The 18,029-nt window shown below is 42.0% G+C and overlaps 1 protein-coding gene across 2 annotated transcripts in view; it reads left to right on the top strand.

Moving 5' to 3' along the window:
* Positions 1 to 15,513, top strand: part of LOC124011620 — an 84,210-nt gene extending 68,697 nt beyond the window's left edge. Inside the window, exons 14-22 of one of the 2 annotated variants that reach the window (XM_046325074.1) lie at positions 1,960 to 2,086; positions 2,281 to 2,316; positions 2,441 to 2,550; positions 2,765 to 2,891; positions 4,106 to 4,233; positions 4,497 to 4,620; positions 13,860 to 14,018; positions 14,242 to 14,401; positions 14,763 to 15,513. In XM_046325074.1, coding sequence (XP_046181030.1) covers positions 1,960 to 2,086; positions 2,281 to 2,316; positions 2,441 to 2,550; positions 2,765 to 2,891; positions 4,106 to 4,233; positions 4,497 to 4,620; positions 13,860 to 14,018; positions 14,242 to 14,401; positions 14,763 to 14,863 — 1,072 coding nt within the window. In that variant the 3' untranslated portion in view covers positions 14,864 to 15,513. Of the gene's footprint in view, positions 1 to 1,959; positions 2,087 to 2,280; positions 2,317 to 2,440; positions 2,551 to 2,764; positions 2,892 to 4,105; positions 4,234 to 4,496; positions 4,621 to 13,859; positions 14,019 to 14,241; positions 14,402 to 14,762 lie in introns of those variants that run through there. The other variant, XR_006834598.1, reaches the window with a different exon arrangement.
* The last annotated feature ends 2,516 nt before the right edge of the window (positions 15,514 to 18,029 follow it).

Genomic DNA, 18,029 nt, shown 5'->3' on the forward strand with positions numbered 1-18,029 from the left:
ACAGGGATGCTGGCCCATGTTGACTCCAATGCTTCTCACTGTTGTCAATTTGTCTGGATGTCCTTTGGGTTGTGGACCATTCTTGATACACAAAGGAAACTGTTGAGCGTGAAATACCCAGCAGCGTTGCTATTCTTGACACACTCAAAATGATGCACCTGGCACCTACTACCATACCCCATTCAATGGCACTTAAATATTTTGTCTTTCCCATTCGTCCACTGAATGGCACACATACACAATCCATGTCTCAATTGTCTCAAGGCTTAAAAATCCTTCTTCAACCTGTCTCCTCCCCTTCATCTACACTGATTGAAGTGGATTAAACAAGTGACATCAATACAGGATCATAGTAATAGCCTGGATTCATCTGATCGGTCTATTTCATTTTTGTACACTCAGTGTACAGTGTCAAAGTTTATGATCACTATGTTTGATGTACAGCTACAAGATGACATGGCTTCATACCCTGGGTTGTTCTGAACTGAATGAGCCTATGTTTGTTTATTGTGTGGAAAATTAGCAGCGGAACATGCACCTGAATGCACTCATGGCTCCTTTCTATGCACACCAAAATTACCATCTATTTCTCTGATTTGCCTTGTGAAACCTAACACTGTGTAAGATCGTATTTTATAACTTAGCTAGTCATGTTGGCAATAGAACAATAATTCAAATGATGCCCACCTGACCCAGATTGAGATTTAAAATGGGACGTTTTGAATTGCGTTAACAGCAATAGTAATTGTGTGATGGCGGGGATGCAGGATTGTGTTCCAAACAAAACAACTATAAGTGTGCTTGTTTTAGTTCCTCAACAGCACAGCTAGGAGAGCTCACAAAAACAGACTTCTTTGTCATAAAAGTGCATTGACGTTTCGTAGGAACTGTGCACACTTTGGAGAGGTGTGTATTGACTTGGAGACACCAGTTAGTCCTCTCACTCAAACCCTTGTATTGTTTTTGCTTACGTTACACCTACCCCAAATTTCCCACAAATATTCTTATGCTGTTACTGAATGTATACAGCGTGTTTTCAGATTTTGTTATCAACAAATGCTGCAAAAATTACAGTAAATCTAAAATGCACATAAATCAGCAGTGTAATGTTTGCATTTAGTCTTGTCAGGTGAACTGTTGTGTCCTCAACTTTGGTCTAATATTTTTCCCATAATCTCCAAACTGTTCACTTTCAATTGCTACAATGTTTATGCATATGCTTTTCATATTTCTTCTGTAAGAAATATAGGCCAATTCCATATGGACAATTCCCACGAGTGTAAAGGGTTAAATGGAAATCACCACAACTTTGCAGAAGACCAGTCATAATAACATCTTAATAGAGGTGCATCCCAACTATTATTGCAAAGCTACCATTAATTTACCAAAGTTACCAGAAACTTCTGTAATTTTAGTAATTAAGAGGTAATCTATGGTAACTTTGGTAATTTTATCTTGAATAACTTGTATTCATTTTTTAAATATTTGTCCATATTGTCCATTAGTTTCTAGTGGATAGACCATATGGTTAAATAATGAATTTTAAAAGTATCTAATCAACAAAGGTGTAATTTGAAATTAACTCTGCATCTCTTCCAACTATTGACTTTTTTCACCACTGCTACCAGTTTGGCACCAAAACATTTACAATAAAGATATAGTCAAATAAGAGTTTTTAAAAAATATATAAAGGATATTTCATGCTGAAACCCTCATATTAACCCCAATGATATTCACTAAATTGATGGTTTAAGTACCCAAAGAGGCCACTAGATGTCATCAGTTCAAATTCCGAAGAAACTTGAAAGTTACCAACCTTCTGGTAGTTTCCCATAATATACCCTCCCTTTGAAACCCTAATCCCAACAAACTAAAGTTCACAAAGTTTCACATGACTTTGTCATTCACTATTCACTGTGCCTCTCTGGTGCTGATGGTCTCTGGGCTGGTCTGTTTCAGATGGGTGGCGTACAGTGAGAAATGCTTCGGTGGAGAGCAGTGCATACTGGAGAAAGGCAAACATCCTGCCACTCTGCACTGGGGTGGCAACCATGGAGCAGCCAAGTCTATCCGACCCATACGATTGGTGAGCTCCATATCGTAGCCTATTAGAGGAATAGACCATAAGACTGACATAAGAGTGACAAAAGGCGTGACATGCAGATGAAATCACTCCTATGTCTCTTCTTTGTAGTTCTATGTGGCTCTTTGAAAATATATGGTGTAGATGTTGGAAAATATGACTTGGGAAAATATGTCAAAACACTTTTATTATTACAGCAGGACCTTTATGGCCTCAGAGAACCAAAGTTCATGGTATGTATATATCATTACACACAACATTATGTTCACCTGTCAAAAAGATACTAGGGAAAGGGGCAATCTGAGAATTGATACCCAGCCGTGAAGTGTGTACTAAGTCGTGCTTTTGTGTCTCCAGCTGTGGGCCTACAGCCAGCCCCACTACAGGGGAGTGAGTGAGGGGTACATGGGGGAGGCAGGGCACTGTGGCTCTGCCTCCCCCATGTCCTTCAGAGTCATCAGGGGAAGGTGAGTACTGGAGGACTACTATTTGATCTGTATTGATCCTAGAGGTGGAGTTATGTCCCCTTTTGACTTACAGGTTGCTAATTATGGATTGTCAGTATTCTACTGTAGGCATGCCACAATGTATCTTTAATTGTAGTTGTCACGGGAGGCATTGAACAATGTCTATGATGCTTATTGTCTTACTCACGCTCACTGGTCTTCTTGCCCCGTCCAGCTGGCTGCTTTTTGATGAGGAGGGTTGCTGTGGAAACCAGTACATCCTGGGAGAGGGCCTTTATCCCGACCTCATTTCCTGTGGCTGTGTGGCCACTTCTGTCAAATCACTGAGGCCCATTCCCTATGTGAGTGTACCTGGCATGACCTCAACAAGCTAAATGAGACATGTGCGCACACATTCAGTTTTAACAGTATTATATGCCATGGTAAATAGATGGTGATAAATACACTATATATACAAAGGTATGTGAACACTCCTTCAAATGAGTGGATTCTGCTATTTCAGCCACACCCATTGCTGACAGGTATATAAAATCGAGCACATAGCCATGCAATCTCCATAGACAAACATGGATGCACCAATTTGTAAGTCGCTCTGGATAAGAGCGTCTGCTAAATGACTTAAATGTAAAAATTGTCAGTGGAATGGCCTTACTGAAGAGCTCAGTGACTTTCAAAGTAGCACCGTCAAAGGATGCCACATTTCCAGGAGAACGCTACCTGCCCAAATACATAGTGCCCACTGTAAAGTTAGGTGGAGGAGAAATAATAGTCTGGGGCTGTTTTTCATGGTTCGAGCTAGGCCCCTTAGTTCCAGTGAAGGGAAATCTTAACGGAACAGCACACAATGACATACATGATTCTGTGCTTCCAACACTGAGGCAACAGTTTGGGGAAGGTTCTTTCCTATTTCAGCATGACAATGCCCCATGCACCAAGCGAGGTCCATACAGAAATGGTTTGTTGAGATCAGTGTGGAAGAACTTGACTGGGCTGCACAGAGCCCTGACCTCAACCCCATCGAACACCTTTGGGATGAATTGGAAAGCAGACTGCGAGCCAGGCCTACTCACCCAGAATCAGTGCTCGACCTCACTAATGTTCTTGTGGCTAAATGGAAGCAAGTCCCCGCAGCAATGTTCCAACATCTAGTGGAAAGCATTCCCAGAAGACTGGAGGCTGTTCTAGCAGCAAAAGGGGGGGGGGGCAACTCCATATTAATTCCCATGATTTTGGAATGAGATGTACGACAAGCCGGTGTCCATATACTTTTGGTAATGTAGTGTAGAATAATGTAGTTTCCGTTCAGCCACCATTGGAGTGTCACAAATGACAACCTTTTCCCCATAATGTCCTACTTTTGTCCTAGTCTTAGTATGACTCCAGCCAAAGGGTGTGGACTGCTTTACAAATATAGGTATAAAGGATGTATTGTGTATTTTGTCCTAATAAAGTTCAATGCAGGCACTTATTGAAAAAGGTCAGAACATATAAATAAAGTAAATCCAATGGCATTCTCATCTAAGATGGCTCCCTTCCCTTCCTGTTACCTCTGTAGAGTTTCTCCGACCCGTCCATCAGCCTGTTTTCTCTGGGTTCCTATGAGGGCCTCAAGATGGTTGTTGTGACACCCACAGAGCACATGAAGGACTTCTTCACCCAGTCTCTGCAGGTCCACAGTGGACTGTGAGTAGAGAGATAGCCTGTCATCTCTTATGTCACTGAACAGCTAACATTACTGCCAGACACTCTACATAGAGAAGGAACTTAGGTTTCTTTGGCCTTAGACATGTGTCATGTTCAGTAAGAAAACAAGGGAAACAGGGAGGTACGACCTGAACTTGTCCAATAAGAAGGCTAATTTTTGTTTTCCGTTTTTAAGATGTTTCTCTGCATTGCGCCCTAATGAATATGGCCCTGTTTCAGCTGAATGTGTGTGTCTTTGGCAGGTGGGTGGTGTATGAATACAGTAACTATAAGGGCTGTCAGATGCTGCTGCAGCCAGGGGAGCTTCCTGTGTGGGGAGAGCACAGTGGCTGGGACACCATTGGCTCCTTACGGCCCCTCAAACAGGTAAAACACACACACAAAATTGACAATCACTCTTAAGTGTAATTTCCCATCTAGCACATTTGGTTCCTTGGAAGTTGTGGGAACGTATGTTTTTCATTTCCTATTGGTTCTGGAAATAAAGCTATATGTTTCCTGACCTGTACAACTGAAGGTTTTTTAAATGTTCTGAGAACGGAAGTGAAAATGTTGCCTGTTCTGGGAACATGCATTTTTATGCTGCAGGGATTTTCTGAGAACATTTTACTGTAGTTCCTTGAAAGTTTTCCTGGGAAGTTTTATTAACATTTTGTGAACAGAAATTCTAGGTTATTTTGAGGTTTTGGAATAACTTCCTTAAAACCTTCAGTGAATGTTTCAATAAGACTTTTAATAACACTGCTAACTTAGTTTAAGTTAACTGTTTTGAAATCCAAACCCAGATAGGACACAGGAAAATGTATTTGCCTAGGCATTAATCATGCAAACAGATGTATTTTTTACTGTGGCACGGCATCAGTGAGATTCGAACGCCTTTAATTTTTCCACATTTTATTGTTACAAAGTGGGATTAAAATGGATTTAATTGTGTTTTTTTGTCAATGATCTACACAAAATACCCTAATGTCAAAGTGGAAGAATAATGCTAACATTTGTAAAAAAATATATATATATATAAACTCAGCAAAAAAAGGAACGTCCCTTTTTCAGGACCCTGTCTTTCAAGGTAATTCGTAAAAATCCAAATAACTTCACAGTTAATGCTTGTTCAATGAACCATAAACAATTAATGAACATGCACCTGTGGAACGGTCATTAAGACACTGACAGCTTACAGTCGGTAGGCAATTAAGGTCACAGTTATGAAAACTTAGGACACTAAAGAGAACTTTCTACTGACTCTGAAAAACATCAAAAGAAAGATGCCCAGGGTCCCTGCTCATATGCGTGAACGTGCCTTAGGCATGCTGCAAGGAGGCATGAGGATTGCAGATGTGGCCAGGGAAATAAATTGCAATGTCCGTACTGTGAGTCGCCAAAGACAGTGCTACAGGGAGACCGGACAGACAGCTGATCGTGCTCGCAGTGGCAGACCACGTTTAACAACACCTGCACAGAATCGGTACATCCGAACATCACACCTGCAGGTCAGGTACATGATGGTAACAACAACTGCCCAAATTACACCAGGAATGCACAATCCCTCCATCAGTGCTCAGACTGTCTGCAATAGGCTGAGCGAGGCTGGACTGAGGGCTTGTAGGCCTGTTGTAAGGCAGGTCCTCACCAGACATCACCGGCAACAACGTCGCATATGGGCACAAACCCACCGTCGCTGGACCAGACAGGACTGGCAAAAAGTGCTCTTCACTGACGAGTCACGGTTTTGTCTCACCAGGGGTGATGGTCGGATTTGTGTTTATCGTTGAAGGAATGAGCGTTACACTGAGGCCTGTACTCTGTACTGGGATCGATTTGGAGGTGGAGGGTCCATCATGGTCTGGGTCAGAGTGTCACAGCATCATCTGACTGAGCTTGTTGTCACTGCAGGCAATCTCAATGCTATGCAATACAGGGAAGACATCCTCCTCCCTCATGTGGTACCCTTCCTGCAGGCTCATCCTGACATGACAATCCCACCAGCCATACTGCTCGTTCTGTGCGTGATTTCCTGCAAGACAGGACTGTCAGTGTTCTGCTATGGCCAGCGAAGAGCCCGGATCTCAATCCCATTGAACACGTCTGCGACCTGTTGGATCGAAGGGTGAGGGCTAGGGCCATTCCCCCCAGAATTGTCCAGGAACTTGCAGGTGCCTTGATGGAAGAGTGGGGTAACATCTCACACCAAGAACTGGCTAATCTGGTACAGTCCATGAGGAGGAGATGCACTGCAGTACTTAATACAGCTGGTGGCCACACCAGATACTGACTGTTACTTTTGACTTTGACCCCCCCTTTGTTCAGGGACACATTATTCCATTTCTGTTAGTCACATGTCTATGGAACTTGTTCAGTTTATGTCTCAGTTGTTGAATCTTGTTATGTTTATACAAATATTTACACATGTTAAGTTTGCTGAAAATAAACGCAGTTGACAGTGAGAGGACGTATATTTTTTTGCTGATTCCTCATTCAAGGTTTTTATTTTTTACTAATTATTGTGAAGACATCAAAACTTTGAAATAACACATATGGAATCATGTAGTAACCAAAAATGTGTTCAACAAATCAAAACATATTTTCTCCCTTTGCTGTTTCCTGAAGTCCACAATCATCTCTTTTGTTTTGCCGACATTGAGTGAGAAGCTATTTTCCTGACACCACACTCCGAAGGCCCTCACCTCCACCCTGTAGGCTGTCTCGCCTTTGTTGGTAATGAAGCTTACCACTGTTGTGTCGTCTGCAAAGTTGATGATTGAGTTGGAGGCGTGCATGGCCACGCAGTCATGGGTGAACAGGGAGCACATGAGGGGACTGAGAACGCACTCTTGCCCCAGTGTTGAGGATCAGCGGAGTGGAGATGTTGTTTCCTACCTTCACCACCTGGGGGTGGCCGTCAGGAAGTCCAGGACCCAGTTGCACAGGGTAGGGTCAAGACCCAGGGCCTCAAGCTTGATGATGAGTTGAGGGTACTCTAGTGTTGAATGCTGCAAAATCTGTACCCCTATAAACCAGCCGGGCTAGACAATCTGGACCCTCTCTTTCTAAAATTATCTGCCGAAATTGTTGCAACCCCTATTACTAGCCTATTCAAACTCTTTCGTATCGTCTGAGATCCCCAAAGATTGAAAAGCTGCAGCGGTCATCCCCCTCGTCAGGAGACACTCTAGACCCAAACTGCTACATACCTATATCTACCCTGCCTTTCTAAGGTCTTTGAAAGCCAAGTTAACAAACAGATCACCGAACATTTGGAATCCCACCGTACCTTCTCCGCTATGCAGTCTGGTTTCCTAGCTGGTCATGGGTGCATCTCAGCCACGCTCAAAGTCCTAAACGATATCATAACTGCCATCGATAAGAGACAACACCGTGCAGCTGTATTCATCGACCTGGCCAAGGCTTTCGACTCTGTCAATCACCACATTCTTATCCGCAGACTCAACAGCCTTGGTTTCTCAAATGACTCCCTCGCCTGGTTCACCAACAACTTCTCAAACAGAGTTCAGTGTGTCAAATCGCAGGGCCTGTTGTCCTGACCTCTGGCAGTCTCTATGGGGGTGCCACAGGGTTCAATTCTCGGGCCGACTCTTTTCTCTGTATACATCAATGATGTCTCTCTTGCTGCTGGTGATTCTCTGATCCACCTCTACGCAGACGACACCATTCTGTATACTTCTGGCCCCTCCTTGGACACTGTGTTAACAACCCTCCAGGCAAGCTTCAATGCCATATACCTCTCCTTCTGTGGCCTCCAAATGCTCTTAAATGCAAGTAAAACTAAATGCATGCTCTTCAACCGATCACTGCCCACACCTGCCCGCCCGTCCAGCATCACTACTCTGGACGGTTCTGACTTAGAATATGTGGACAACTACAAATACCTAGGTGTCTGGTTATACTGTAAACTCTCCTTCCAGACGCACATTAAGCATCTCCAATCCAAAATTAAATCTAGAATCGGCTTCCTATTTCTCAACAAAGCATCCTTCACTCATGCTGCCAAACATACCCTCGTAAAACTGACTATCCTACCGATCCTTGACTTCGGCGATGTCATTTCCAAAATAGCCTCCGACACTCTACTCAGCAAATTGGATGCAGTCTATCACAGTGCCATCCGTTTTGTCACCAAAGCCCCATATACCACCCACCACCGTGACCTGTATGCTCTCGTCAGCTGGCCCTCATTACATATTTGTCGCCAAACCCACTGGGTCCAGGTCATCTCTAAGTCTTTGCTAGGTAAAGCACCACCTTATCTCAGCTCACTGGTCACCATAGCAGCACCCACTCGTATCACGCGCTCCAGCAGGTATATTTCACAGGTCACCCCCAAAACCAATTCCTACTTTGGCCACCTTTCCTTCCAGTTCTCTGCTGCCAATGACTGGAACAAACTGAAAAAATCACTGAAGCTGAAGACTCATATCTCCCTCACTAACTTTAAGCACCAGCTGTCAGAGCAGCTCACAGATCACTGCACCTGTACTTAGCCCATCTGTAAATCGGCCATCTAACTACCTCATCCCCATACTGTTATTTATTTTGCTCCTTTGCACCCCGGTAACTCTACTTGCACACTTATCTTCTGCTGAGCGTGATCTATCAGTCCAGTGTTTAATTGCTATATTGTAATTATTTTGCCACTATGGCCTATTTATTGCCTTACTTTTTCTATTGTATTATTGACTGTATGTGTGTTTATTCCATGTGTAACTCTGTGTTGTTGTATGTGTCGCACTGCTTTGCTTTATCTTGGCCAGGCCGCAGTTGTAAATGAGAACTTGTTCTCAACTAGCCTACCTGGTTTAATAAAGGTGAAATAAAACAAATATTTAAAAAATGCTGAGCTGTAGTCAATGAACAGCATTCTTACATAGGTATTCCGCTTGTCCAGATGGGATAGGGCAGTGTGATGGCGATTGCATCGTCTGTGGACCTATTCGGGCGGTAAGCAAATTGAAGTGGGTCTATGGTGACAGGTAGGGTGGAGGTGATATAATCATTGACTCGTCTCTCAAAGCACTTCATGATGAAAGAAGTGAGTGCTATGGGGCGTAGTCATTTAGTTAAGTTACCTTGGCTTTCTTGGGAACAGGAACAGTGGTGGCCATCTTGAAGCATGTGGGGACAGAGGACTGGGATAGGGATTGATTGAATATGTCTGTAAACACACCAACCAGCTAGTCTGCGCATGCTCTGAGGACGCGGCTAGGGATGCCGTCTGGGCCGGCATTCTTGCTAGGGTTAACATGTTTACATGTTTTACTCACGTCGGCCTTGGAGAAGAAGAGCCCACAGTCTTTGGTAGCCGGCCGCGTTGGTGGCACTGTATTGTCCCCAAAGCTCGCAAAGAAGTTGTTTAATTTGTCTGGAAGCAAGACTTCGATGTCTGCGATGGAGTTGGTTTTCTTTTTGAAATCCGTGATTGTCTGTAGACCCTGCCACATAAGTCTCGTGTTTGAGCCGTTGAATTGTGACTCCACATTCTCTATACTAACACTTTGCTTATTTGATTGCCTTATGGAGGGAATATCTAGACTGTTTGTATTCGGCCATATTCCCAGTTGCCTTGCCATGATTAAATGCAGTGGTACGTGCTTTCATCACAACGCTTGATGGTTTTTGCGACTGCACTTGAAGAAACTTTCAAAGTTCTTGAAATTTTCCGTATTGACTGACCTTCATGTCTTAAAGTAATGATGAACTGACATTTCTCTTTGCTTATTTGAGCTTGGTCCATAATATGTACTTGGTCTTTTACCAAATAGGGCTATCTTCTGTTTACCCCCCTACAGATTGTATTTTAAGAAGGCACACCCGTTAATTGAAATGCATTCCAGGTGACTACCTCATGAAGCTGGTTGAGAGAATGCCAAGAATGTGCAAAGCTGTCATCAAGGCAAATGGTGGCTATTTGAAGAATCTCAAATATAAAATATATTTAGAGTTGTTTAACACTTTTTTTGGTTACTACATGATTCTATATGTGTTATTTCATAGTTTTATGTCTTCACTATTATTCTACAATGTAGAAAATCCTCAAAATAAAGAAAAACCCTTGAATGAGTAGGTGTGCTAATCTTTTGACCGGTAGTGTATATTCAGTATATATTTGTGATGTGCTATACATAAGATCAATTGCATGTGCTCTATTGCTCTGATTTTGCTCTAAATTGATAATATTGGAAGAAAAAGTATAACAAATTACAGATCTATGCGGCCCTCTGAATGATTGGCTCAACCTAAAGTGGCCCCCTTACAAAAATAGTGAGTAACACTAGATCTATATGTTCACATTCCATTGGGGTTTGTGCATGTGGGAGGTGGTGGTGCAGTGTTTCCCAACTCCAGTCCTCGAGTACCTCCAACAGTACACATTCTGATTGTAGTCCGGGACAAACACACCTGATTCAACTTGTCAACTAATCATCAAATAATAATATATAATATCATAATAATAATAACTTTATTTGTATAGTGCTATTCAATACAATTAAGAAAGTACTTCACATCATAAAATAATAAAGTACTAACAGAAAAACAATGACGGGAGAAAGGAGAATGAAAAAAGATAGCTAATTAAAATCATACATTGAAATCATCTTTATAAAGCTGTATCTTCTGCAGGAATTTAAAAAGAGGCACTGAATCTGCAAGCCTGATCTCCTCTGGCAGACCATTCCAAAGTCTAGGGACCGAATGGTAAATGCACGGTCTCCTTTAGTTTTCAACCTAGGCTTCATTTTCAACCTAGGCCACGTGTTCCATTTTAAAATTGATGTAGTTTTGTCCTTGAGCTGTTCTTGTCTGCTAATGTTCTGTATTATGTCATGCTTCATGTTTTGTGTGGTCCCCAGGAAGAGTAGCTGCTGCTTTCGCAACAGCTAATGGGGATCCTAATAAAATACCTAGACTTAGGAATGGTCAACAGTGCCCTGCCAGAGGATCTCAGGTTATGTTCTGGCTCGTAGGGAGATAAAAAAATCAGAAAAATAGGATGGGCTAAACCATGCCTTGCCTTAAACGTGATTACTACAATTTTAAAATCTATTCTAAAAGTGACTAGTAGCCCATGCCATTTTGATCTTACTGTAGATGATGGAGTGATTTCTGACTGAGTCATGTATAGAAAGAGTTACAAGAAATCTAGATGTGAGGAAATAAAAGCATGTATAACTTTCTCCAGATCAGTGAATGAAATAAAATGCTTGACTTTAGCTATATTTCTAAGATGATAAAAGCAGGACTGGACAACCTTCTTTACATGCAGCTCAAAGTTTAGGTCAGGGTTAAAGAAGACACCAAGGTTTAGGTCAGGGTCAAAGAAGACACCAAGGTTTAGGTCAGGGTCAAAGAAGACACCAAGGTTTAGGTCAGGGTCAAAGAAGACACCAAGGTTTAGGTCAGGGTCAAAGAAGACACCAAGGTTTAGGTCAGGGTCAAAGAAGAGACCAAGGTTTAGGTCAGGGTCAAAGAAGACACCAAGGTTTAGGTCAGGGCCAAAGAAGACACCAAGGTTTAGGTCAGGGTTAAAGAAGACACCAAGGTTTAGGTCAGGGTCAAAGAAGACACCAAGGTTTAGGTCAGGGTCAAAGAAGACACCAAGGTTTAGGTCAGGGTCAAAGAAGATACCAAGGTTTAGGTCAGGGTTAAAGAAGACACCAAGGTTTAGGTCAGGGTTAAAGAAGACACCAAGGTTTAGGTCAGGGTCAAAGAAGACACCAAGGTTTAGGTCAGGGTCAAAGAAGACACCAAGGTTTAGGTCAGGGTCAAAGAAGATACCAAGGTTTAGGTCAGGGTCAAAGAAGACACCATGGTTTCTGGCCATAAGCTTTACATTGGTGGACAAATGACAAAGGTTATTTACAATATTGATTCTAGCAAGTTGGTGGCCAAATAAAACAACCTCCGATTTGTGTGTGTTTTTGTACTGTTGGGGGTACTTGAGGACTAGAGTTGGGAAACACTGTTGTAGTGTAACTGTGTTAGTGGGTTGTGTGACTGGCACAGTATTATTATTGAAGCTGTGTGTGTGCATGCATGCATCTATGCGGTGTAACATGGATGGCAGTGCTAAATTACTGATGTAGCTCTACAGTATGTAGAGTTCTAGACTGGACTGTCTCTCTTGTGTTACATGGTGGTTTTCACATTACACAGTCCTTAGAGGAACTACCAGTAGGATAGCACCTGTTATTATTACTTTGTTGCAAAAGTAAGTACACTGAACAAAAATATAAAACGCAACGTGTAAGTGTTGGTCCCATTTTTCATGAAGTGAAATAAAAGATAAAAGATCCCAGAAATGTTCCATGCGGACAAAAAGCTTATTTCTATCAAATGTTGTACACAAATTTGTTCACATCCCTGTTAGTGAGCATTTCACCTTTGCCAAGATAATCCATCCACCTGACAGCTGTGGCATATCAAGAAGCTGATTCAACAGCATGATCATTCCACAGGTGCACCTTGTGCTGGGGACAATAAAAGACCAGTTTTGTCACACAACACAATGCCACGTGCAGTAGGCATGCTGAATGCAGGAATGTCCACCAGACGTGTTGCCAGAATTGAATGTTAATTTCTCTACCATAAGCTGCCTCCAATGTTGTTTTTGAGAATTTGGCATTACGTCCTCACCTCTCCGGCCTCACAACCGCAGACCACGTGTAACCATGCCAGCCCAGGACCCCCACATCTAGCTTCACCTGCGGGATCATTTGAGACCAGCCACCCTGACAGCTGATGAGTCTGTGGGTTTGCACAACTGAAGAATTTCTGCACAAACTGTTAACCCGTCTCAGGGAAGAGCATCTGCATGCTCATTGTCCTTACCAGGGTCATGACCTGACTGCAGTTTGGCGTCGCAACCGACATCAGTGGGCAAATGTTCACCTTTGATGGCCACTGGCATGCTGGAGAAGTGTGCTCATCACAGATTAATCCCTGTTTCAACTGTACCGGGCAGATGGCAGACACCGTGTATGGCGTTGTGTGGGTGAGCGGTTTGCTGATATCAACGTTGTGAACAGAGTGCCGCATGGTGGCGGAGGGGTTATGGTATGAGCAGGCATAAGATATGGACAACAAACATAATTGCATTTTATCAATGGCAATTCTTCTGTAGCTCAGTTGGTAGAGCATGGCGCTTGTAACGCCAGGGTAGTGGGTTCGATCCCCGGGACCACCCATACGTGGAATGTATGCACACATGACTGTAAGTCGCTTTGGATAAAAGCGTCTGCTAAATGGCATATACTTACTTACTACTTACTTATATCGTGCAGATGCATATCTGTATTCCCAGTCATGTGAAATCCATAGATTAGGGCCTAATGAATTTTTCAAATGACTGATTTCCTTATACAAACTTTTATATTTTTGTTCAGTGTAGTTTGAGTACAATACAAATGGTGAAACCTACACAACCAATGCTAGGTAACCACTTCAGTTATTTTAAGTTATAAGTTAGTTTTTCCCTTTTGTGAACAATGTAGTTTCCCTGCAGCATTGCCTAGGGTTTATATAAAATACTGTGAAAGTTGTTGATCCTCATTCAGTCTGTACAGTGTGCTTTTTGTGTGATCTCCCTCCAGCCCAGGCTGTATGTACAGGTGAAGAGCCGTGCTCTGGGCTCACTGCTGACCTCTGAGAGTGTCAAGGACGACTCCTCCCCAGCCGGAGTGATCCTGTCCCCGGCCTGCTCTCTGGACACCCAGCGCTGGCTCTTCACTGGAGGGCTGCTCCGCTGCAAGGTGTGTGTGTGCCTGTGCGTGCATTAGGGGAGAGAAAAAGGTAAAGTCTCAACATTTAAGCAAAACTAGAATGGGAATATTCTGGGAAATATGCAATCCTCTTCCCTATGTTATGCTATGGTAAGTATCTGTGCATGTGTGTGTGTGTACTGTAGAATGTGTGTATGTGTGTGTAATATGCAGTATCTGTGTGTAATATTGACACGGTGTGTGTTGCCTGTAGGCCAGTAAGGCGTGTCTTTCAGTGATCGGGGGGAAGGCAACAGTTGGGGCCAGAGTGGCCCTGTGGGCGGAGCATGGACGCACACACCAGAGATGGAGCCTGAACCACAACGGAACCATCTCTTCCCATCTCAACCACAAACTAGTGCTGGACTTCAGAGGTGAGACCATAGAGATCCACTATAATGTATGGTCTTTGATAAACACAGAGGAGCCTACTGTAATAGTGGAGAGCAGGTTTCTGTTGTGTACTGCTGCTGAACTCAACTACCGTATGCTATACTTAGTGGAGGATCTATTTTGAGATCATAACAACCATATTCACAGAGCCATCTCAGAAAAGAGCTAGAAATTGTATTGTTATATAATTGGTTATTCCCAGAATCATGAAATGCTGTATTTCCAGTTATACAAATACATTAGGGGGAAAAAGCATGGTTGTAACCTATTTGCAGTTGTCTCCAAGACACAGTAGAAGAAATATTATTGCCTAAAAGGAACCATTTGTGAAATGTCTTTCAGGTGGAACGGGTTTCAAGAGGGACCACCTGGTCGTCAATGAATTTGCCACTGATCAGGCCACACAGTTCTGGGACATAGAAGAATATTTCAAAGACTCATAAAAAGTCCGGCCAAAGTGTCCCAGCACAGTATGGGAGATGTAGTGTTTGTTTCTATCCTGGCAGAGCACTTCTCCCAGCTATCTGGCCCACGTGTCCATGACGACAGAGCAAGAAGCATCGTGTTCATTTCCTGTCTTTTTCTGTTTGATCTCAGGACCCAGAAACCATTGCAGCAGTGCTGATACGGAGTAGCGATACAGAATCCAATTGTCTTTATCTACTTGAACATGTCAGTGTGGCACTTAATTTGTAGACAGTTGAGAACTCACAGAGGAAGAATTAAATGTCAAATTAGAGGAACGTTTTTTTTTTGCTGATGTCAAGAAATGTTGCTGTAAGCTACCCTCGTCCTTAAAACATCATGATGTCATGTCACCACTAACTGCCGCTAGCCCAAGGTTCGTCACTGGCCCGCTACAAATGTGTTCAGTGGGAGTGTTTTAAATGAGCATCTGGTTATTTCACTGAAGTAAACACAGAACCTTAATATATATGTATGATATTCAGGAATAGCTGTATTCAAATACAAAAATGGATGTCCATAAAGATAAGATGACAGTGTACAGTTCAGGCAAACTGATGGTATATTAATAAAGATGTTTTGTTTTAAATCTGTGATTAATATTAAAGGTCAATGTCATATCTGTTCACTTGCTGTGGGTTGTTATTCAAATGGATTATGATACATGTGCCTGGCTGTACACAATTGACTAAATAAACACACTTAAGTTAGATGGCACATGGTTGGTCTGTGATACAGTATTCTTCCAGGACAATGAGGTGCACAGTAAGATCAGCCTAGCCAAATGTCTGTACTGTATTGTGACTACTGTGGAAGTTACTGTAGTCATCCAGGCCTATGGGAAAACCGCCTGACTACTGACTCACACTGGCAAATGATGAATCTCCATCAGAAACATAAAAAGCCTATGCGTGTGCACCATGAACTGAACTATGGACATTTTTTGATCATTGACAGGTATAGCGTTCATTATATTTTCAGAAGATGAATTCCAAAGTAATGCATGAAGAATTAAAGCCATTAAATTATCTTAATCTTGCATTACTTTGGAGTGTATCCTCTGAAAATGTATTGAATGCTGTACCTGTCAATCCTTTTCTCCCAATCAGCTCAATTTCTCAGAACCTTTTTGAGTAGTGCCACCAGTTGATGAAATATGACATGATTAGATCTAGGGCTCTATTAAATCTGTAACGGTAATTTCCGATTGAGCCGACATACGCAGTCTCCACTAACGCTGGGAACATTACCTTTAAATGTAACGCTAAACTTCCACGATACGGATTTAATAGAGTCCTTACAGTACTATCCGATCTGTAAACATAGATTCATTTGTCACACATCTCTTGTGATGGACGAAAACACAGCGCTCACGCAATATTTGGTTCTGGTTTGCCACGATCACTTATTTACCCGTACATGCTTGTGTGTAATATTTAAATTTCAAAAATGTAAGCACACCAGAGCAAGGTAGACTGTCAACTGATGGAATTGGTTGTGTGCACTCTAGCTCCATCTATTGGAAAGATCCCTTTATGGCGTAGAACTGATGTACAACACATTTCTTAAGAAATATAACACTTCACTAAAACACATGGTATATGTGTATTCAAACAGAAATTCAAACAATAGAATCTGCAGATTTCCATATCCATACTCCTTTATAAAATACATTTGTACTTGGAAAATTACAATAAAATACAAAGTACTCCTTACAAACATCTCAAAACATCCTTCTTAAAAAATAAAATAATCCATTAGCAGAATAGGCCTAACATCCAACATGAATCTGCAAGGTGGTCATTTAAATGTGCATACAGAAGTCATCAGATTGTAAATGCCTTAATTTTAGTGGCCCATTCAACATACTGGCATCACTTGAAATAATCATGTCTTATCAAGAGACTAACAGTACAATGAAGTAATAAGACTGAAAATGATAACTGTTACAAATTGGTAATAACTAGCGATATTGTGGGAGTTAACTTTTGTCGCCCAGTCCCAAATATTACAGCATTTCTTTCATAAATGGCGAACCACAACGCAACACACTGATCTATTTGTCAAACTTGAGTGTAATTGCTGTCGATTGTCAGAGAAAAAAATAAATATATTTTTGTTGTGTATATAGTTCCAGTCAAACGTTTGGACACACCTACTCATTCCAGGCTTTTTTTAAACTGTTTTCTACATTGTAGAATAATAGTTAAGACAAACTATGAAATAACACATATGGAATCATTTAGTAACCCAAAAAAGTGTTAAATCAAAACATTTTCTATTTTAGATTATTTAAAGTAGCCACCCTTTGCCTTTGACAGCTTTGCACACTCTTGGCATTCTCTCAACCAGCTTCATGAGGTAGTCACCTAGAATGCCTTTCAATTAACAAGTGTGCCTTCTTAAAAGTACATTTGTGGAATCTCTTTCCTTCTTAATGCATTTGAGCCAATCAGTTGTGTTGTGATAAGGTTGGGTTGGTATACAGAAGATAGTCTTTTACCAAATCGGGCTAAGTCCATATTAAATGGAAAGAACAGCTCAAATAAGCAAAAGAGACATGACAGTCCATCATTACTTCAAGCCATAAAGGTCAGCCAATTCGTAAAATTTCAAGAACTTCCAAAGTTCAAAGCAGTCGCAAAAACCATCAACCGCTATGATGAAATTGGCTCTCATGAGGACCGCAACAGGAAAGGAAGACCAAGAGTTACCTCTGCTGCAGAGGATAAGTTCATTAGTTACCAGCCTCAGAAATTGGCAATTAACTACACCTCAGATTGCAGCCCAAATAAATGCTTCACAGAGTTCAAGTAACAGATATCTCAACCGTTCAGATGAGACTGTGTGAATCAGGCCTTCATGGTCAAACTGCTGCAAAGAAACCACTACTAAAGGACACCAATAAGAATAAGAGACTTGCTTTGGCCAAAAAACACGAGCAATGGACATTAAACCGGTGGAAATCTGGTTCCCAACGTGATGCATGGAGGTGGTGTGATGGTGTGGGGTTGCTTTGTTGGGTACACTGCGATTTATTTAGAATTCAAAGCACGCCTAACCAGCATGGCTACCATAGCATTCTGTAGTGATACGCCATTCCATCTTGTTTGCGCTTAGTGGGACTATCATTTGTTTTTCAAC

Source organism: Oncorhynchus gorbuscha, linkage group LG02 (genome assembly GCF_021184085.1).
Source record: "Oncorhynchus gorbuscha isolate QuinsamMale2020 ecotype Even-year linkage group LG02, OgorEven_v1.0, whole genome shotgun sequence".
Lineage (NCBI taxonomy): Eukaryota > Metazoa > Chordata > Actinopteri > Salmoniformes > Salmonidae > Oncorhynchus > Oncorhynchus gorbuscha.